Genomic DNA, 22,920 nt, shown 5'->3' with positions numbered 1-22,920 from the left:
TATATAGTCCAATAATATATTATGTATAGGTAATCAAATCCTGAATTCAAGTATAATTTATATAATAGATATTATCATGTCACTTACAACCTTCCACTTCAGTGTATAGCTTTTATATTATAAAATGAAGTGTTTAATGATTTTTTTCTTTTAAAATACATAATAATTAGTACCCGTACCTACTTATTAGTATCTAAGTAATTAATTTTTCAATGTCAATACATACTGTATTATATGATTTGGTATTGCATTTGAAAAGGAAACAATAAATATTCAAAATGTAGGGGTCGGGATTTTTGCTTATGCAAGGATTGTTGCATATCGGGATTTTGTCGGGATTTTGGGCGCCACCGGGATAAAACATGGAACGATACGTACGACACCGTAAAAAAAGGCTGGATAAACAATAATTAAAATGTTCAGTCGCATTACCATCCAATAAAGGTAAAATTATTATTATTTTACACTTCTTCTTCTTCTTTTGGCATCATAACCCTGGATGAGTCTTTGCCTGTCTGGCTATGTCCTTCCGTTCAGATTTCTCTTATGCCCTTCTCCTCCATTGTCTTATATTCATGGTTTTCAGATCGTCTTCTACGTCATCCAACCATCTCGTTCTAGACCTTCCTTTTTTCGCCTTCCTACGGGCTTCCATTGTAATATTTTCTTAGTCATTTTTGTATCTTCTTGTCGCTGAGCATGTCCCAGCTATGACAGTCTTTGACTTTTCACAAATCTTACAATATCATACCCTTTATTCAGTTCATTAACCACGTCGATTCTTCTGATTTCTGATTCTTCATGTGCCGTCTTCCTCTTGCAGCGGGCCATAAGTACATTTTTCTCAGTATCTTTCTCGATTATTTTAACTGCGGTGGAGAAAACGGATGAATCAACGACGCACTATATTGATATCTGAAAAAAAAAAATTAAAGATGTGTCAATCGACTATACCACGATGAAATGAACAGTAGTTGTGCGAAGATGCAGGTGTTGTTGTCCTTACACTTCGTCCTGGTGCCTTTGTTTCGCGCACCAGTCATAGGTCGCTGGTTTTTTCCCTTGGGAAAGTGAATTTTCTTTCTTTAGGGAAATGGTTTCACTTTTTCTATACTTATAAGAAGGACCACCCAAAGGCTTTGAGACAAATGAAATACACGAAAAGAACGTTTTCACTAAGTCTATTTACTAAAGAACAATTACAATAACGAAATTTTGGACGCCGATAGCTTGCTTGCGATAGCTCAATAAACGCACTATGAGCACAAAAACATAAAAATAATTGACATTAGTTACTCAACACTTATTAAGAGTCCGGTTTGCGCGGAACCAAGAGCGTTGAGCTCACTCCAACTGTACGACTGTACCGTCTGGCTCTTTCAACTGTACTGTCCTGTCCGAACACAGGAACACCCCCCATCCCCATTTCATCGCAACGGTCTTCCTTGGCCTTCAGATTTTCCTTTTTGGTTAAAATTTACGTCAGCCGTCTTTCTTGTGAATCGGGCCGCTTGGGAATTTTGGATAACAAAAACTGATATATAAGAATTTCTAAATACTGTCATTGTTATAAATCTTAAGAATGCATTAGGATTATATTTGGAAAGTTAGTTTACAAGCAAGTACCGGCATCCGTAGAGATTATTGAATTTTAGGAAACAATTATATAAGTCTATATATTATAACTAAGAAACCGTGTGATAAGAATTTAAACTAATATTAAACATTGTTATTTAGCAACAGTCGTCTTTTTGAGTCTTGGTTTGAGAAAACTTGTCTCGCAAAATTGACCAAAAACAGTGTAATTGTCATGGACAACGCTTCATACCATTCCAGATGAATTTAAAAAATATACCGAGTTCTACTTTCTTAGCTTGAGAGTGGTAGCTTAGATTCTGTCGGAGACATCTGTGAAGAGGATGAAGGATTTTTAGATGTGCTTATTACGATAAAAAAAAACGAAAATTGGAGTAGGTACAGTTGACATAAATATGCAAATATGAGAAGTAATGAGAAACTTAGAGTACTTAGAGTAACGAGAGATATAGTTTGGAGAAGAATGTTACGAATCCTGCGGACCGAGCATAGGACATATAACTCAGTTTTAATTGAGTCTTAGATCAGCAAACGGCTCTCCAGCAAAGTCCTTCTCTAACAATTAAAATAATTTAAACATTTTATGAGAGCATACACAAATATGGAAAGACTTATCCAAAGAAAGGTAGTAGGCAGCAGATCACGAGTAAGATCCCCAACAAGATGGATCGGCAAAATTACAGGAATATGCAAAAGACTTATGCATGAGTTAAAAGAAATGACCAGAGACAGTGATCCTTGGAGACCGGCACATAACGATGACCACTCCACTCCTTCCAGGAGGTCAGGACTGAAGAGAGAGTCCATATTTGGAAGATATATAATAAAAAAAAAAATAATGGGAAAATCCCAATAGTTGGCTGTATACCATAGTTTAAAAAACTCGTTGAAGAAGTAAAAAAAGTTGTATACTGGTATAAAATCGTTTATTAAAAAACTTCATAAAATGTCGTGCAAAACGTTTTCGTTCTAATTCAGAACATCTTCAGTGCATTCTGCTAAGTAATTGTAACTAGCACACTATTGAAAGTGGTAACTTTACATAGTGAAAGTGGTTTACATGTTAAATTTTATGAAAATATGGTGACTACCAGTCGATGTTATAAGATTAAATTAATATGCTTAAAGGGCAACATGCTTCCCTGTTCGAAAAAAACTAGGTACTTGCCAGTTCAATGGGCACAGACCAACTCGACCAACAGAGCACAGACCAACTCACAGTTGGTCTGTGCCCATTGAACTGGCAAGTACCTAGTTCTTTTGTCGAGCAGGGAAGCATGTTGCCCTTTAAGCATGTACTTAATTTAATCTTATAACATCGACTGGTAGTCACCATATTTTCATAAAATTTAACATGTAAACCATATATTATGAAGTTACCACTTTGAATAGTGTGCTAGTTACAATTACTTAGCAGAATGCACTGAAGATGTTCTGAATTAGAACTAAAACGTTTTGCACATTTTATGAAGTTTTATAATAAACGATTTTATACCAGTATACAACTTGAAGTTCTTACTTCTGTATGAGTTTTTTTATATATATAGTCGGAGAGATAGAAGCGGATTTTGTGCGTGATAAGTAATATGGAAAAACTATACGGTGATATGTTGAATTAGTTGTGTACATGACTTTCGCCAACGGCCGGAAACCAGAGTTGGGGCCGAGGGTAGTTATAAGGGGTTAAAGTCGCGGATTTTATTATTTTTTTATGACGCTCATGATCGAGATAGTGCACCAAAATTTGGGAATAAGTAGGTCATGACGTACCTAAGTAAAATCTCTAGAGGCGGAACGCTGCGTGGCCGACAAAGGGGTGGGGGTAGGGGTGAATATAAAAAATATAAAGGGTTTTTGCGACGTTCGTGATGGAGATAGTGGACTAAAATTTGGGAATAAGTAGATCATGACATTACTAAGTAAAATCCCCAGAGCCGGAAACCAGAGTTGCGGATGAGGGTAGTTATAAGGGGTCAAAGTCGCCGTTTTTATTATTTTTTTTTTGTGACGCTCATGATCGAGAGAATGCACCAAAATTTGGGAATAAGTAGGTCATGACGTAACTAAGTAAAATCTCCAGGGGTGGCATTCTGCGTGGCCGACAAAGAAGTTGGGCAGGGGTGAATACAAAAAATATAAGGGGTTTTTTTGCGACGTTCGTGATTGACAGAGTGCACCAAAATTTGGGAATAAGTAGACCATGACATAACTAAGTAAAATCATCAGAGCCGAAAACCAGAGTTGGGCATGAGGCTAGTTATAAGGGGTCAAAATCGCCGTTTTTATTATTTTTTTGTGACACTCATGATCGAGATAGTGCACCAAAATTAGTGGGAATAAGTAGGTCATGACCTAACTAAGTACAATATCCAAGGGTGGAACGCTGTGTGGCCGATAAAGGAGTGGGGGTAGGTGTGAATATAAAAAATATAAGGGGTTTTTTGCGACGTGCTAGATTGAGATAGTGCACCAAAATTTGGGAATAAGTAGACCATGACTTAGCTAAGTAAAATCCCCAGAGCCGGAAACCAGAGTTGGGGATGAGGGTAGTTTTAAGGGGTCAAAGTCGCAGTGTGTATTATTTATTTTGTGACCCGGCACAACATTTGTCCCCCACGCAGCGTTCCGCCCCTGGAGATTTTACTTAGTAATGTCATGATCTACTTATTCCCAAATTTTGGTGCACTATCTCGATCACGAACGGCAAAAAAACCCCCATATATTTTTATACTCACCTCTGCCTACCACCCCTTTGTACCCCAAGCAGCGTTCCGCCCCTGAAGATTTTACTTAGTTACGTCATAACCTACTTACTCCCAAATTTTGGTGCACTATCTCCATCATGAGCGCCACAAAAAAATAATAAAACCGCGAGTTTTACCCCTTATAACTACCCTCGTTCGCCACTCTGGTTTCCACCTCTGGGGATATTATTTAGTTATGTCATGGTCTACTTATTCCCAAATTTTGGTGCACTATCTCAATCACGAACGTCGCAAAAAACCCCTTAAATTTTTTTATATTCACCCCTGCCCCACCCCTTTGTCGACCACGCAGCGTTCCACTCCTGGAGATTTTACTTAGTTACATTATGATCTACTTATTCCCAAATTTTGGCGCGCTATCTCGATCATGAGCGTCACAAAAAAAAATAATAAAAAACGGAACTTTGACCCCTTATAACTACCTTCCTTCCCCACTCTGGTTTCCGGCTCTGGGGATTTTAATTATTTATGTCATGGTCTACTTACACCCAAATTTTGGTGCATTATCTCAATCACGAACGTCGCAAAAAACCCGTTTGCAAAACCCCTACCCCCACCCCTTTGTCGGCCACGCAGCGTTGAGCCCCTAGAGATTTTACTTAGGTATGTCATGACCTACTTATTCCCAAATTTTGGTGCACTATCTCGATCATGAGCGTCATAAAAAAAATAATAAAATCCGCGATTTTGACCCCTTATAACTACCCTCGGCGCCAACTCTGGTTTCCGGCCGTTGGTGAAAGTCATGTACACAACTAATTCAACATATGCCCGTATAGTTTTTCCATATTACTTATCACGCACAAAATCCGCTCCCAGCTCTTAGACTAATAATAAAGCCGCCCGGGAACCCCACCAATGTAGGACTACCTACCTATACTAAATTTAAATTTAAGATGCAGTGGAAATAAATAAACCAAGACACGTTAAATGCTACTAGGAGCACTCCCGGATCATAATTTATAATTATAATTTATATTATAATTTATATTACAGTAATTATATAGATCATAATTTATATTACAATAATTATATAGATCATAATTTATATTACAATGTATAAACTTTGGAAATCATGATTTAGGATTTACAATGTATATACTGTTATGCTCTGTATTTCTCTCTTTTTATGAGATTGATCAGCAAATTCTTATTTTGATTAATTACTTAATTATTTTAATTATTACTTATGTGAAACAAAACCAAAATTAAATTGAATTTTCTAATAAATTTTATTCTCAGGAATATTTTAATTTTAATTGCATTACCTTAGGTTTGTGGCTTCTAGTATCTCTAGTTGCTTACTTCATCCAGGGACAAAACAGGGAAATTAAACACACTCGATGTCATATAAATGTTATAAATATTTTTTATTTATCCAATATACTAGACAAAATCAGACCATAAAATCAAGATTTAAAAATTATACTAAACTTTAATTCTGTTGCAACTGTTTTAACAAAAATTTTATTTAAATAATTCGTTAGACTATTATTACAAAGAATACTAAAATTTTACTTTTCTCCTTTTGAATTGATTACTTATTTCTTCTTTAAATTTTGGAATGACTAAATTATGCTATAGAAATGCTCAATACAAAAATAAACAAATATGGTGTGGATATAAACAAACTCTCTCCGTTTCACAAAAATTCTGACTAACTTTTTGTTTCTTCTCTACTTCTTCTTCCTGGATTGCGCAGTCCTCGATTCTCCCACACGTGCTCCTAGGATGTAGCGAAAGGTCCTTCTCGTCCAAACTGTTTCACCAACAAACAAACAACGGGACTTGCTCGAAATTGCTATTCAGTTTTTTCTCTGCTCGATATCTTGTGCAAATTGATACCCACCGGCTTCTCGTTCTAGACAGAAAACAGGAATCTCCTCGGACACAAGAAAAATTAACTTCTCAACTCGGTCAACGATTTCGTTTCACCACGATCTGCTCGCAAAGGCCAATTTCACCACTTTACACCGACTTCTCACTTTTTAAAAACTGGACTGTCCTCTCCACATATTAATTACACAGTGACCATTTTTTCTCTCCTCAAAATCAGACTCCACTCTCATCCCCACCATCTATCTTTCTCCGCCAATCACAAACATCCTGTCTACCCACTACATCCATATTTTCATTTCTTAAGAACCAATTTATTTTGTATACAACTTTTCCATTTTGTTAAATTCTAGGAGACACCAAATTACTTTCGTTGTTTCAAAATGCTAAACAAAAAGCCTTATATTCTAAACTCAATAAATTCGGTTACTGCCTATCCTTCTAAGAAACATTTTTAAAACGTCATTGTTCATTCCAAAGCGAACTAAATGTACTTTATAATTTTTACCGCATAATTGTATACCTATCCGTTCAAAGAACCATTAACAAATCACTTAACGATTTCACTTTCTGCGAACACTGTTTACTAACTAAATTATAATATTTACAATTTTTGGTCATATACAGGGCGATGAAAATCTATGATCTCATGGTTTCTGATATATGTACATTTATTTTCTAAAATTTTCCCATAAAAATTATACAACAATACATTGTAAATTATGATTCGGGAGTGCTCCTAGTAACATTTAACGTGTGTTGGTTTGTTTATTTCTACTGCATCTTGATTTTAAATTTAGTATAATTCCACACGGAATAATAAACAATACCGTTTAAATTTTTTTCTCTACGCTACAGATAATACTGAGTATCTTATTATTTCTTTAGTCACAATTGCACAAAAAAATATTACTTGGTATTAAATGTTTTTCAAATTTACTTAGTAATTTTGTCCGACGTCGCGCGTCGTTATTTATAACTATAGCTTAAATTATTATTTTTTTCTGGTACTTTAATCAATTACTAAAAGTCAAGTGTATTGTAAGCGATAATCCGATTTTATAAGTGATGATTCTTATCGACAAGTTGAGCATTTTTATTTCCGCTTTCAATTTTTCTTCAAGCACTGATAATAAAATTAAAATGGGTCGTGCATCAAATGTTTTAATTTACTTTCTGCTACCAGTTAGTTACGCCGCTGACTCTCAAGTAATAATATATAATCATTAGGGCAATTTTGCACAGGATGCGTCCGATCTCAAACAAACTATAGGCCATAGACCACAGAAAGTTCTAAGCGCGAGTTCCAGTAAAAAAGATTGAAAACAATTTTGTATACAATATACGTAAGTGTACTAAAACCGGTCAACAAATTGAGTTTGCTTGTTTGACTGCAGTTTTTACGAAACCAAAACCAAATGTATGATAACATCTAAATACCCACTACGATGCAAAATCGAAATTGATGGGAAAATAATAAAGCAGGAAGCAAGTTTAGATATCTGGGAATAGATATAACCAGTTACGGAGATGTTGAAGAGGAAGTACAACAAAGCTTAAAAGCAAGTAAAACGGCGGGATCTCTTAATGACACAATCTGGAAGAACAAACACTTAAGACAAGACACAAAAGCAAGAATCTATAAAGCAGCAATTAGACCTATATTGACATATACGGCGGAGACAAGACCTGACACATCTAAAACGAGACGACTACTAGAAACAACAGAGATGAAAATACTCCGACGAATATCAGGGAAAAGTCTGTTGGATAGGGAGAGAAGCGAAAACATAAGAAGATCATGCAATGTAGAAGACATAAATGGATGCGTGACAAAACGGAAACAGGAGTGGAACGAACACATTAGTAGAATGGCAGAGGATAGGATAGTACGAATAGCACGAGATAAGTCACCAAATGGACGAAGAAGTATTGGCAGACCAAGAAAAACATGGTGCGATATCTTAAACAATTTAGCAGGCGAGGCTATTATTGAAGAAGAAACAGGCTTTAAAGCCTACATACAAGAAGGAAGAAGAAGAAGAAGAAGAAGATTTATGTTTTTTATAAGTCAGTGTAAAACACCCCTGAACCTTATGCAAGTTTCAATTTGCGTGAGCATGCTCCTAATCAGATTGGCAACATTTTCTTGTGGTAGGTAGTTCCATTCTTCAAGAGCAGCTTCTAATGCCCGTGCAGTATTTTGTGCATTATCCCGGCCAGCTATAATTTTTTTTAAGTATATCCCACAAATGATCTATAGGGTTAAGGTCGGGTGAGCAAGCAGGCCACTCCAGAATAGTGATATATTCTGCATCAAAAAAATCTGCTGGTGTATTAAGGTGTATTATCATGCATAGCAGAAATATTAAATGTTCTCCAATTTTTCCTCTCCTGAACCTAACTATAGGTTCTAGAACCAAATCAACAAAACCTGCGAGCTGTTAAAGGTGGTTGAATAAAAATTAAATTAGTTTTTAGCGATCATTATACCTCCCCAGAACATGACACTTCCTACTTCATATTTGTGAACGAACAGATCTGGTAGTTTTCGTTCTTTCTGGTCTTCCTAACCCTCCACGTACACGAATTCGCCGGTCATCTGATTATACAAAAATTCTGTGTTCGTCTGAAAATAGCAATTTTTTTCAATTTCCAATGTTCCAGTTTTGTGACTATCTGCTACCCGTGACTATCTACTACCATCTACTACTGACGACTACTGTATTTGTATAGTCCGCTGTGAGCCGATGAGTAGAGGGGATTTGACAGTTTTCGCCAGCGCCGTTAGTGGCAGTTTTGTGCATTGAATTTGAAAAATTTTATCAGAAAAGTACAAGTTTCAAACCGCGAGAGAGCGCTACTGACGAAACTCATAGCCAATAAAAACAGAGGCAACCTCTAAATTTCACATAAACTTCTCCTTTTTCTAAATGCCTCTTGCGTAGCAGTCATCCAGTCGCACGAATTTATATATTAAATATTAAAATTATAATGAATAAAAAAAATTACTTTTACTATTAATTCTGTGTATTCGTTCAGTAATCAGGTTACAATAATATTTCAGTTCATAATTTGTGTTTTTCTAGATAAATATAATATCTATTTTTCTCGTTTTGTATATTTCTCATACACCAATTTTATCAGAAAAATCTCAAACCGTCGAAACTCACAGCCAATACACACGAACTATTTTTTTATCGTTTTCACTGAAACTCTTACAACTGTAGCTTCCAAAAGCTGCTTTCGGAGTTGTAGATGAGGAATTGTTGGGTTTCTTCTAGCTAATTGTGCATTGAACCGATAGTGGCGAGCCGTTGATACTTTTTGGCGACTTTGTCTTTGTCCATTTGCAAGCTTTCCTAATTTTTGATACCTAACATAAGTTTTTGGTTATACTTACCACTGAAGCTATGTTCCTCTGAAACATTCCCTTCTCCACAAGACCAATAACATTTCCCCTTTGTACGTCCGCTAACCCAACATAAAGCATATTTTCGTTTTTGAACGTAAAAGTTAGTTTATTTATTTTCGATCAATTTACAACTAGAACAAATAATCTCTAACGTACAGAGCTGTGTTATCTGATTGTTTTATGGGTTTGTTTATTTTCAATAAAAACCTTTATTCTTCCATTCTTCGCAACGATAATAAGTTTTTTCAAAAGAGATAAATATTGGTTTAAAATACATGGTGATTCCATATACATTTGGTTGTGTATACGACCCGTTTTATTTATCAGTTCTTGAAGAAAAATTGAAAGCGGAAATGAAAAAGGCTCAACGCTCAACAAAATGCTCAATGTAAAAAATATTGTCGATAAGAATCATCACTTATAAAATCAGATCATCGCTACAATACACCGCATTTCTATTTGAATAAATGCACAATCACGTAATACCAGAAAGAAAAAATTAGTTACCTATATTATAAACGACATCAGACAAATTTAGTGCAAGGGAAAAATATTTAATCCAAAAAATATTTTTCTTTTTGATACAATTACAATGGTGACTAAAGAAATAATAAGACATTCAGTATTACCAGTAGCGTAGAGAAAAAAAATTGAACGGTATTGTTTATTATCCCGTGTAGAGTTAGCTAGTCCTATATCGGTCGGTTTTCCCGGGTGGAGGATATTGAAATTACAAATATGGGTAGTTCTTCTTCTTCTTTAAGAGCCGTCTCCCAATCGGAGGTTGGATATCAATGATATCATCATCACCATCTTTACTCAATCTACTGCGGCTCTGAAAAGTTGTATGAAAATGAATTTAAATCAGTCCCTTAAATTGTTCAACCATGACACTCTCCTTCTTCCGATACCCTTTCCTCATCTTATCTTTCCCTGTATTATCAGTTTTAACATTTCATAACGCTGTTCCATCACTACATGTCCCAGATATTGTAACTATCTTATTTTTATTGTGTTTATTATTTCGTATTCGTTGTCCATTTCTCACAATATTTCCGTGTTCATTTTCTTCGGTCTCCATGCTATTCTAAGCATTCTTCTGTGACACCACAATTCAAATGTCTGTAGCTTATTTGTTCTTGCTTTAATGTCCAGCTTTCAAGTTCTACATCATATTGCAGTATCGAAAACACGTACATCTCGGAGCTCTTGTTCTCAATTCTAATCTAAGGTAGAGGTATTTATTTCAGAGAATTGTTTCTTAAGCGTCGTTTAAACACAACGATAAGTCACAGCAACTAGTTGTGATGACAAGTTGAAACACTGTTTAGACGCTGCGATTCAATGCGATACCACCTTCAACCCAACTCCAACTTTGATAAGTTGTGCGATGCACCGTTTACACACAATGATAAGTTGCAACAACTCGATTGACCTTGATAAGTTGTTTGATTTATCGCTGTGTTTAAACGACCCTTTACACACGGATTTCTTGCTTTTTCTATCCCGGTACTTATTTCTGTTGTTTGGTCATTACTTTCTGAAATCCAAGTTCCCAGGTAATTATAGGTACAACCCTTTCTATCGGTACATTTCCCAAAGGCATGTTTGACTGTATATTTGTTTTCTTAGTGCTCCACCACGTGTTTTAGAGCGCTATTAACATACCCATTCCCTACTCCCTACCTTTACCGTTTCAAAACCGAAATAAACGAAAGGTCGAACATCCGAATCGTATAATCAAATCCGATGGATAATAGACCCCCTTCATTTCTTTCAATACCGTGTGTAACATCCGTAGAAACTGCAGTCAAACAAGCAAACTCAATTTGTTGACCGGTTTTAGTAAGTTCATATTTATGTCAGAGAAAAAAGACCGAAAGTCCCGGCATAACTGCGTATTGTGTGTAAAAACTTTGTGTTGCTCACTCTGTGAAAAATTTCATGTGTTTGTTTTGCAACGATAATAATTTTTTTAAAGAAGAAATAAGTACCTACTTTTTTTGTATAATTATGTTTCATAGTAGGTATAATACATTAGTTTTAATTATCTTTCAAATCAATTTCCCCGACGTTTACATATAAAAAAATAGATATACAGATGGGGTGCAAATGCACCCCGCACCGTTGTTTACTCAAGAATCTTAGCACCGCCTTACGAGGGTTAATGAGTTACCTTGTCTGACTCCGCTTTGTACTGGTATAAACTGCGTTAGTTTTCCATTTATCTTTGCTTGTATTCGATTATGAAAATAGATGTTTTCGATGGTTTGTATAATATTGATTGGTATGTTTCTTCTATACAGTAAATGTAAGACGTCTTCGACTTGGATGCGATCGAAAGCCTTTGTCAGGTGTATAAAACATAGATATGCTGGTTTATTGTACTCAATGGCCTTTTCTGTGATTTGTCTCAGTACAAATACGGCGTCTACGCAGGACTTTCAGATCTGAATCCTTGTTGTTCATCTGATAAAGTTGTTAGTTTATTAATTTTGTTGGTTATAGGACTTTTGTGGTTAGCTTAAGTGCGGTGTTCAGTAGATTTATACCTCTATAATTGTTGGGCTCTTCTTTGTCTCCTAAAAACATAAATCAATAAAAACAATTTAAACATCATTCGTTTTACATTGAAATTTTTCATGGTATTGACTAGAACAAGTAGGTAGATTCAATTTGTTGTGTCCAGACTTGTTTGCTTTAATTTGTAGATATCTTTTGAGGAATAAATTGCTTTAAAACAAATATTGTTTGACTTGATATGTTGTTTTTTTTAAACTCGCTTGAAATAATAAGAAAAAATATCAGATGATTCCCTATAAATTTGGTTGTGTGTACATTAAATTTATTAACGTCTTTCTGCCATCAGTTAGTTACGCCGCTGGCTCTCAAGTAATATAATCATTAGGGCAATTTTGCACAGGATGCAACCGAACCGAACTCAAACAAACCATAGACCATAGGAAGTTCTAAGCGCGAGTTCCAGTAGAAAAGATTAAAAACAATTTTGTAGTGTACAAACCGGTCAACAAATTGAGTTTGCTTGTTTGACTGCAGTTTCTACGGGTGTTACACACGGTATTGAAAGAAAAGAAGGGGGTCTATTATCATGTTTCTCCATCGGCTTTGATTATGCGATTCGGATGTTCGACCTTTCGTTTATTTCGGTTTTGAAACGGTAAAGGTAGGGAATGGGTATGTTGACAGCGCGCTAAAATAAAACACGTGGTGAAGTTGTAGTGCTTGTGGACTGTGTTTTTAAATTTATTTTAAAATGGAAAAAGATCTGAATATGACTTCTACAGAAGAAAACCCGGATGATGATTCGTCAGGGATAAAAATGAAAAAAGAATTGTCGCTAATGGACGGGGTGGCAATTATCGTTGGGGTTATTATTGGCTCCGGGATTTTTGTTTCTCCTAAGGGTGTTTTAAAAGTTTCTGGTTCTATTGGATTAGCGATAATAGTTTGGATACTTTCGGGGGCTTTGTCAATGATTGGAGCATTATGTTATACCGAATTAGGTGAGTAAATATTTGTTAATTTCATGTTTATAGTCAAAACAGTCGAAACATTTAAAATAGTGAATAGCCGAAATATAAAAAAGTGTCTATATTTCAAAAATTATCTGATACAGTAACCATATTTTCTACCACGTTTTCAAGTAAAATATTTGCGCATCTAATTCACCCATTTACTAAATGAATTTAGTGAATTTTAAAAAGCCGACACGTCTGAAAACTTTTTTGTTTATTGCATCATGCTTTTTCTATTTTATAGAAATATAGAAAGAACATTTTCTTTTATTTAATAATATTGTAACTTTAAATAGAATTTAGGTCAAATCTAACAAATAAATATCCTTTTAGATATTATAAACACACATATTTATATTTATAATAATTTAGAGATAAGTCGGCATGAGTAGGTAATTAGGTTATGTCTACCACTACCAGCTGTTCCATGCGTAACATGCGTTATCATTTGAAAAGGATAATAGATTTTAAAAAATATACACGTAAACACGTAAACAATGTGATATATACACATTATAAAAATTTAATAATTTCTTCATTTATGAGAAAATAATAAATTATTATTATCTGTTATATTTTGGAATAAATTTGACTTGAAAATAATTAGTCCATGTTATGAAGCCGCTCCCGTGTGAAAAATTTTCTGATTCGGTTTCTTTGCGGATTCCTGCTTAAAATACCTCCCTTCTCCCTTAAACAAATCAGCAGGGCGCCAGCCGAAATGTTGGGGTAGAAATTGTTTAAACAATTTTTTTAAACAAATGCCAAAAACACCTTTTTTCTCCGAAAAACATTTTTTTTAGTTTTTTTGATAATTTTAAATTAGAAAGCTTTCTTGTCATTTTTCTCAAAAGTTAATAGTACCTATTCGACTTATAAGCGATTTAAAATCTGAAAAATACGAAAATATTCATTTTTGAGGCTTGAAAACTCGTTTATAAACTATTATTTTTGAGGTTGCAGAGTGCCTAAATGGACTTTCAATTTCAAGATTCTGAAGAGTAATCGGGCTTATTTCAATTTAGAATTTAGACCGTTGTTTTTTAATTTTTAATTATGCGCGTCCACGCGACATTTAAGCCGCCGCGGCGTGGTGCGTCTGTGTCGTACATATTATACGTACTTGACAGATTATAAGATTGATAATGATAAGTATTTTGTATCGATCACATTTAAAAAACAAAAAAATACCAATACGCTTATTATATTGTGTGATTGGCGTTTTTAATTAGCACATTGGCAATCATTAATTTAATAAATAAATAAATTATTTAAAACAAACAACGAAATTAATAAATTATAAAATATGTATAAGTGCGACAGAGGCGCACTATACAGGGTGAGGCAGATAAAAGTCCTATTAGAAATATCTCCAGAACTAAAGGAAACAGAATCATGAAAATTGGAATGAAGGGGTTTTGAAGAGTGGTCTCTTTAATGACAATATTTTCATCGATTTGCTACTTCCGGTTATACCGAAAGTGGCTTATAACTTCGTTTTTTGAATGGAACATCCTGTATATTTTTACATTTTTGGATTCTCCTGGATGTCTTCTTTCTTAAAATACGAGGTTTTGTAATGTTATACAGGGTAGTTTAAAAGATAATTACGTTTTTTTTTCTTAATTTCCTAGCAACATTCACACCCTGTAGAATTGTAGTAGTTTGACATCAAAAACTCTATTTATGTTCAAATGATTTTTAATATAGTCTACTATTGTTAAAAAGTGTTAGTATAGCTAAATATTGAATTGTACTATACAGGGTTGGTCGAAACTCGGAAAGAGTATTTTCTGAGTTTTCTTAAATGGAACACCCTATATTTTATCATTGTAATGAAATGATATTTTATGCTACTTTTTTATTATTTCTTAAGCATTCCCTATACCTAACTGCTTTAATTTGTGAGTTATTGGTGATTCAAGCCAAACATTAATTTCAACAAAAAATACGTGAAATTTTATTAGGTTGGCCGTGAAAATATTCAATCACTAATAATTTTTCGGAAATAAATACATATTAATCTAGACTGATCTTTAAAATTGCCAATAATGGTTGAGCTATCAAAATACCTACGTAGTTAACATTCTTGGCGCGATTAACAATTAAGCACAAATTAAAGCATTTAGGTAAGTATAGGGAATGCTTAAGAAATAAAAAAGTACCATAAAATGTCTTTTCATTGCAATACTAAAATACAGGGTGTTCCATTTAAGAAAATTCAGAAAATCCTCATTCCGAGTTTCGACCAACCCTGTATACTACAATTTAACATTTAGCTATACTAATAATTTTTAATAATAGTAGACTATATTAAAAATCATTTTAATATAAATAGAGTTTCTGATATCCAACTACTACTATTCTACAGGGTGTGAAAGTTGCTACGAAATTAATAAAAAAACGTAATTAGCTTTTAAACTACCCTGTATAACATTGCAAAACCGCATATTTTAAGAAAGAAGATATCGAATAGAATCTAAAAATGTAAAAATATACAGGGTGTCCTATTAAAAAAAACGAAGTTTTAAGCAACTTCTAGTATAACCGGAAGTAGCAAATCGATGAAAATATTTTCATTAAATAGATCACCCTTCAAAACCCCTTCATTCCAATTTTCATGATTCTGTTTCCTTTAGTTCTCGAGATATTTCTAATAGGCCAGTTATCTGCCTCACCCTATATAGTAGTATATAGTGAGGCGCGCCGTGGCGTCTGCTTAAAAATCGAGTGGACGCGCATAATTAACATCGCTTATACTATGGTCTGTTTTTAAACCAAGAGGAGTAATTCAAATTTCCCGCTCCGCAAAGCTTGTTTGTAATTGGTCAAACCTCAGGCAAGTTTACACCATTGTTATCAAATTTTGACACTAATGATATTTATACAATTTTGACACTACCGGCATTTCATAGGTTAATTAAGTTATATCAGCGATTTTTTGTGTTTTCTGCGTTACTCCTTTAATTTTTAGATTTTTAGTCCGTTTTTATATAAAACACAGTTGTTTTTAAAACTCTTTAGCGACGTATTAGTATAATATAATATTTATGGATTACCATCAAAGGCCGATATGGTCAACCAAAAAAGAAGATGTATTTGGTGATATTTCTAGTGACTTTCTTGGGTGTAAATCTATCTTTTTAGTTTACTCCTCTTGGTTTAAAAACAAAGCTTAGACAACTACAGAGTGAGTCTGTAATTTGGAATAAATTCAATAGTTCAAATACTAATTATTTCTTTGAAAAATGCTTAGACCTGTCGATTAGTATTTCAAATCGAACTTTTTTACATACAATAATAATGTATACAGGGTGTCACAATTTAGAGATATGACGTCGTCGTTGATTTTCTTAAATGGCAACATTTTGATAGCTACTTTGATAAGGTGGGTAAAGTTATACATAACTGCAAAATATCAAACCTTTGTTCCCCAACATTTACAAGGTAATAAAAAATAATAAAGTTATGAAAAACAAGTACATAATCAAAAAATTGCAAATGCTCATAATGATGCTCATTGACTATTTGACATTATCCTAAGCGAGATCGAAATTCGTTTTGAACATTATGAGCATTTGCTTAATTGAAATAATTAAATTCAATCATTTGATTACTTGCTTTTCATAATTTTGTCATTTTTTATTATCTTGTAAATCGCAGGGAATAAAAATTTGATATTTTGCAGTTATGTATAATTTTACACACTATCAAAATAGCTATCAAAATGACAGTGTTGCCATTTAAGAAAATCAACGATGACGTCATATCTCTAAATCGGACACCCTGTATACGTTATTATTGTATGTAAAAAATTTCGATTTGAAATACTAATCGACAGATCTGAGCATTTTTCAAAAAAAAAACAACTAGTATTTGAACCATTCAATTTATTCCAAATTACAGAGTCACTCTGTATATACAGTTTAGAGAAAACTGATACGAGATCTTTTTTGTTTAAAATGACCCAAAAACCCTAAAAAATATCGGGACAAAAAATTGTTAAAATTTGTTTAAAATTGTTTTAAACAATTTTTCCCTAAAATTTCGCCAGGCGCCCTTCAGATTGGTCTAAAGGAGACATTTTTGAACAGGAATCCGCAAAGACATCGAATCAAAAACATTTTTCTTACGGGAGCGACCTCACAACCTTGGACTATTGTGGATTAAATTCGACTCAAGAAAAAAAACTGAAGGTAGATATTAGCTATTACCTCTGATTTCGTTGAACCTCCATCGATTTGCATGAAAATTGGTGAGTGGTGTCTTGAGATGATGTCTCAAGGAACAAAGGTAACATGGTGTCAATTTGAGCTTTTACCCTGGGGGTGGATGACATCCCTTCTCGGGGGTGAAAAGTATTTTATTAAAAATAACCACATACTTCGATAGAGAGACAAATTCTAAGCTAAAGGACATCGCACACATCTTATGGAAAATATAATGTCACTCAAATTGAATAAAATTTATACGAATAGATGCGTTTTAAATTAACGGTCAAATCTTATCATTGCGCCAACTCTATATTTTCAATAATAAGAGCAGAAATTGATATAAATAAATCTGAAATCAAATGGGTACGTACATAAGTTAGAGAGAGAAAAAATATTTTAAAATACCCAAATTGTCGGTACTCCATAAATCAGCGGATTAGTTTCACTAATCCGCTTAGACCCAGCGGGGTTTAAGCTCTTGTGAATAGCACCCAGAGCAATAGTAATTGTAACTGACACTTTTACTGACTCAAAAAATGTGATTTCGATAAACTTTAATTGCAATTTGCGCCGTAATTAATCATAATTAAGAGTTGGCGCAATGATAAGATTTGACCGTTAATTTAAAACGCATCTATTCGTATAAATTTTATTGAATTTGAGTGACATTATATTTTCCATAAGATGTGTGCGATGTCCTTTGTAATATATAAAGTTATTAAAATAAATCAAAACTTTTTGAGTTATTAAAGATCAAAGATTTTAATTTTTCGTGAGAAAAATGCATGTTTTTAATCCATTTTTGATAAATAACTCAAAAACTATAAGTTTTAACAAAAAAGTTATTACCAAAATTAAAGCTAATAAAAAATGAAATAAACTCCTTACTAGAAAAACCTTTTAGTGTTAACTAAAAGTGAGTTATTGGTAATTGAGTGTATATTTTTTTCGGCAAGTACCCAAATCTAAGTATTCAAGCTTAAATAACGGGAAAATTATGCATTTTATAACATTAACTTTGTCAAAGTACTTAGAAATATCTATCAAATCTATCAACTGATCTCCCGAACAAGTTGATTGCATTAAAATTTATGCTCCAAAAATTTTTCAAATTTTAAAAATTTTTCCAAAAAATGTTATTGTGTTTTTTAAGTAACTCCGGTAATTTTTACGATATCAGGTTCACATGAAAACTATTTGAAAGTTCATTCCAAGGGCTATTAAACCGGGCACCTTTGAGTTCACTCCCGTCTTGAGCAGGTAGTTATTTTATTAGTCAAGTTCACTCCTGACACTATTCGAATTCACTCCCGAGCGATTTCACAATAAAGGATGATTAAAGGATAATAATTTTTCTGAAATTTAAATATAGTTGCCAAATTGTAGGTACTTTTATCCATAAAAATGAGTTGAGTTTCCGGTTATTTTATTACTATTAGCAACTAGGGGTACATTATATCAATATTTTAAGTTTTTGCACTATAATCTGTCTAAAAAATTTTTTGTCTGTAAAAAAATTTCTGTTAGATGTAGAATTTAATTGTTAAATAGAAATTGTAGGTATAAAATGTAATTTTCATAAACCTATTTAATTTTAAATTAGGTATATTTTTTTAATTTTTATATTATGTTTTTATCATTTATTTAAATTTTTATATACAATTTTTTCAGAATTTCTTAAAATAAAAATATTCAAGAGTAATTTATTATTCTAACTGAGAAATAAGCCACAATTTAACTTAAAAAAAATGATTTTATTGACAATGTATAAACATTCTCAATTTCTTTGCAACACGAAAATGCAGCAGCTGCATAATATTCTGGTTAAATCGGAGAGTCCAGGAAGAGTCTATACCGGTTTCGGAGGTCTTTTCCCCCTCATCAGTAGTCCCATATCCTCTTCTCTCCGATTTCTCCACGTATCATACTTTGGGCCTTTCCGAATTGCAAAGAAAGAAATGTCACGGATGAACTAGAGCCATCTACCGAAAAACAAAGTAAGTTATCAATCGAAGTAGCACAGAAAACGTCATAATGAAACTTTTGTTTTCTTGAATTAACATAAAGCTGCATTTTTAAACATCCCAATTAGCTGTAGATCTGCAAGAACGTCCAATAAGAAATATACTTTTAAACGAATGATTTGACAACAGTGTCCAGATTTTAAAGTATAATAATTACTTATACTAATGACGGTTAAAAATCGCCTGGGAGTGAATTCAAACATTACCTTTTACGGAGTCAGGTTATATTCATATTTTGGGAGTGAACTCAACTCGCCCCATTAAACCGTGTTGAATTTAATCTTTAAAAACCATTACTTTTTTAAAATAAAAGGTTAAATGGCCCCGGTTGCATGGTTCTCGCAGCAAAATTTAAGTTTTAAACGTTCCTATCTCGGTTATTTTTTACCCTACAGAAATAGTAAAACTGGTAAAATATTTAATACAGAAAAAACTAAAATTTGGTTATAGAGTATAGTATTTTTGGAGTTATTATCAAAAGAAAATGAAAATTACGATAATTTTTAAAATTCTGATTTTTTAAATTATACCTTTTTTAAATATGCATTCCAAACCGGTCAAAATTGTTGAAATCATTACTTATGCTAATATAAAGAAATTGTAGTAAGGATTACTATACATTTTAATTTTTGTGGAAATGGCGTATATTTTATTTTTCACTTTTTCCTAAAAAATTCGAAAGGGTTCTCTTATTTTCATCATAACTTGCGTAATTTTTATGCTATTAACTTCTTCTGGAGCTCATTTGATAGGTATTCCGAAGTACTTTGACAAATATTTAGCAGGTATCATGTTGACGTAACCCGTTAACAAATTTCGATTTTTTTTATAAAAATGATGCTGTTATCTTAAGTCCCTTTGACGCCATATCTTGAATAAAAATCCATTTCTACTTTTCATGTAAGTATCAATGCATATCTACATTTCCATTGACTAACAAATTCAGTTTTAATTGTGAAAGTTGGATATGGAAAATATACAAAATATCTTTGGCATTCATAAAACTGCTATTGTCTCTATTTTTCATAGCCATCTTTCACAATTAGAAATTAATTTCTTAGTAAATGGAAACGTTTGTATTGATATATGAAAATTACAAATCGATTTTTCTAGAAAATGGTGTGTCGTGTGAACTACATATACAGGGTGGGGCATTAGTGTGACAAAGTCCAATTACTCGTTTGCCGTAAGAGATACGAAAAAATGTTATTTACATAAAAGTTGGGGCACAGATAGGACCATAATTTGAAAATATTTTAGATATACAGGGTCCCCCGTATTGACAGGGCGACACAAACTTTGTCTTTTTTTTATATTTTTACATTTTCGCATTCTCCTCGATGTCTTCTTTCTCAAAATATAGGGTTTTATAATATTATACGAGCTAGTTTAAAAGATAATTATGTTTTATTGTTAATTTCGTAGCAACCCTGTAGAATTGTAGTGATTTGACATCAAAGATTCTATTTATGGTCAAACGATTTTTAATATAGTCTACTATTGTTAAACATTAATAATATAGCGAAAAGTTTAATATTAATATACAGGGTGGGTCAAAACTCGAATGAGTATTTTCTGAGTTTTCTTAAATGGAACACCCTGTATTTTAGTATTCTGATGAAATGATATTTTATGGTGCTTTTTTATTTCTTAAGTATTCCCTATACCTAAGTGCTCAAATTTTTGGGTTATTCGTGATTCTTTAATCCAAACATCAATTGCAACAAAAATTACGTGAAATGTTATTAGGTGGCTGTGCAAATATTCAATCAAAAATAATGTTTCGAAAAAAAAAAGTGGATATTCTTCTAGACTGATCCTTAATTTAATAATTTTGGATGAGATATCCAAATACCTACGTAGTTAAGATTGTTGGTGCGTAAAATATTAATAAAAACATACAAGATTCTACCTAGTTGGCCATGACAATAAATTTGCTAAAACATTTGACATTATACTATTTTTATAGTTCCAGTTGCTTTGTTACCATTACTAATATGAATTTTTCTAATGAGTAACTGGTGAGTAACTGATCAAAATGGTTTTTGTGCTAGGAGAGTATAACAAAAATGTGCTACTAGCAATAAGAATTTTTCATCAGCAATTCCCTGATAGACAAAAACCAAGAAAAGAAACTTTTAACTTTTGAGTAACTGATCAAAATGGTTTTTGTGCTAGGAGAGTATAACAAAAATGTGCTACTAGCAATAAGAATTTTTTATCAGCAATTCCCTGGTAGACAAAAACCAAGAAAAGAAACTTTTAAAAGTACACTAAAACGATTTCAACAGTCTAGGTATAGATAGTTAGATTATAAGAACGTTCTTCCTAATATGCAGATCCTCAGTTACACTAAGGATTACATTTAATTCATTTTATTCATTTACAATAGTTTTTATTCGATCAGCTTTCCGTAATTTAAGTATCCAGTCCGTTGAAACCGTTTTAGTATACTTTCAAAAGTTTCTCTTCTCGGTTTTCGTTTATCAGGGAATTGCTGATGAAAAATTCTTATTGCTAGTAGCAAATTTTTGTTATACTCTCCTAGCACAAAAACCATTTTAATCAGTTAATCATCAGTGACTTATTAAAAAAATTAATATTATTAATGGTAACAAAGCAACTGGAACTATAAAAATAGTATAAAGTCAAATGTTTTAGCAAATTTATTGTCATAGCCAACTACGTAGAATCTTGTATGTTTTTATTCATATTTTACGCACCAACAATCTTAACTACGTAGGTATTGGGATATCTCATCCAATATTAATAAATTAAGGATCAATCTAGATTAACACGTACTTTTTTTTTGAAAAAATATGTTTGATTGAATATTTGCACAGCCACCTAATAAAATTTCACGTAATTTTTGTTACAATTAATGTTTGGATTAAAGAATCACGAATAACTCAAAAATTAAAGCACTTAGGTATAGGGAATGCTTAAGAAATAAAAAAGTACCATAAAATATCATTTCATTAGAATACTAAAATACAGGGTGTTCTATTTAAGAAAACTCAGAAAATACTCGTTTCGAGTTTTGACCAACCCTGTATATTAATATTAAACTTTTCGCTATATTATTAATGTTTAACAATAGTAGACTATATTAAAAATCGTTTGACCATAAATAGAAACTTTGATCTCAAGTGACTACAATTCTATAGGGTGTTGCTACGAAATTAACAATAAAACGTAATTATCTTTTAATCCACCTCGTATAATATTACAAAAACTTATATTTTGAGAAAGAATACATCGAGGAGAATCCAAAAATGTAAAAATATACAGGGTATTCCATTTAAAAAAACAAGTTTGTGTCACCCTGTCAATACGGGTGACCCTGTATATCTGAAAATATTTTTAAATAATGGTCCTATCCGATTCCCAACTTTTACTTAAATAACTTTTTTTTTGTATCTCTTACGATAAACGAGTAATTGGACTTTGTCACACTAATGCCCCACCCTATAGAGCATCATTTTTTTTTATAAAAAATCTCTATTTGTTAATTAAATGTTATGTCAAAAATGT

At 32.7% G+C, this 22,920-nt stretch overlaps 1 protein-coding gene across 1 annotated transcript in view; it reads left to right on the top strand.

The window, feature by feature from the left end:
* Positions 1–12,609: 12,609 nt before the first annotated feature.
* LOC126887118 (Y+L amino acid transporter 2-like) overlaps positions 12,610–22,920 on the top strand; it is a 128,149-nt gene continuing 117,838 nt past the window's right edge. The window contains exon 1 of the mRNA XM_050654469.1: positions 12,610–13,136. Within this exon, the coding sequence (XP_050510426.1) occupies positions 12,887–13,136 (250 nt within the window). The 5' untranslated portion in view covers positions 12,610–12,886. The remainder of the gene's footprint in view (positions 13,137–22,920) is intronic.

The sequence above is a fragment of the Diabrotica virgifera genome, chromosome 6 (assembly GCF_917563875.1).
Source record: "Diabrotica virgifera virgifera chromosome 6, PGI_DIABVI_V3a".
NCBI classification, from domain to species: domain Eukaryota; kingdom Metazoa; phylum Arthropoda; class Insecta; order Coleoptera; family Chrysomelidae; genus Diabrotica; species Diabrotica virgifera.
This window is presented reverse-complemented; position numbering and strand designations above follow the sequence as displayed.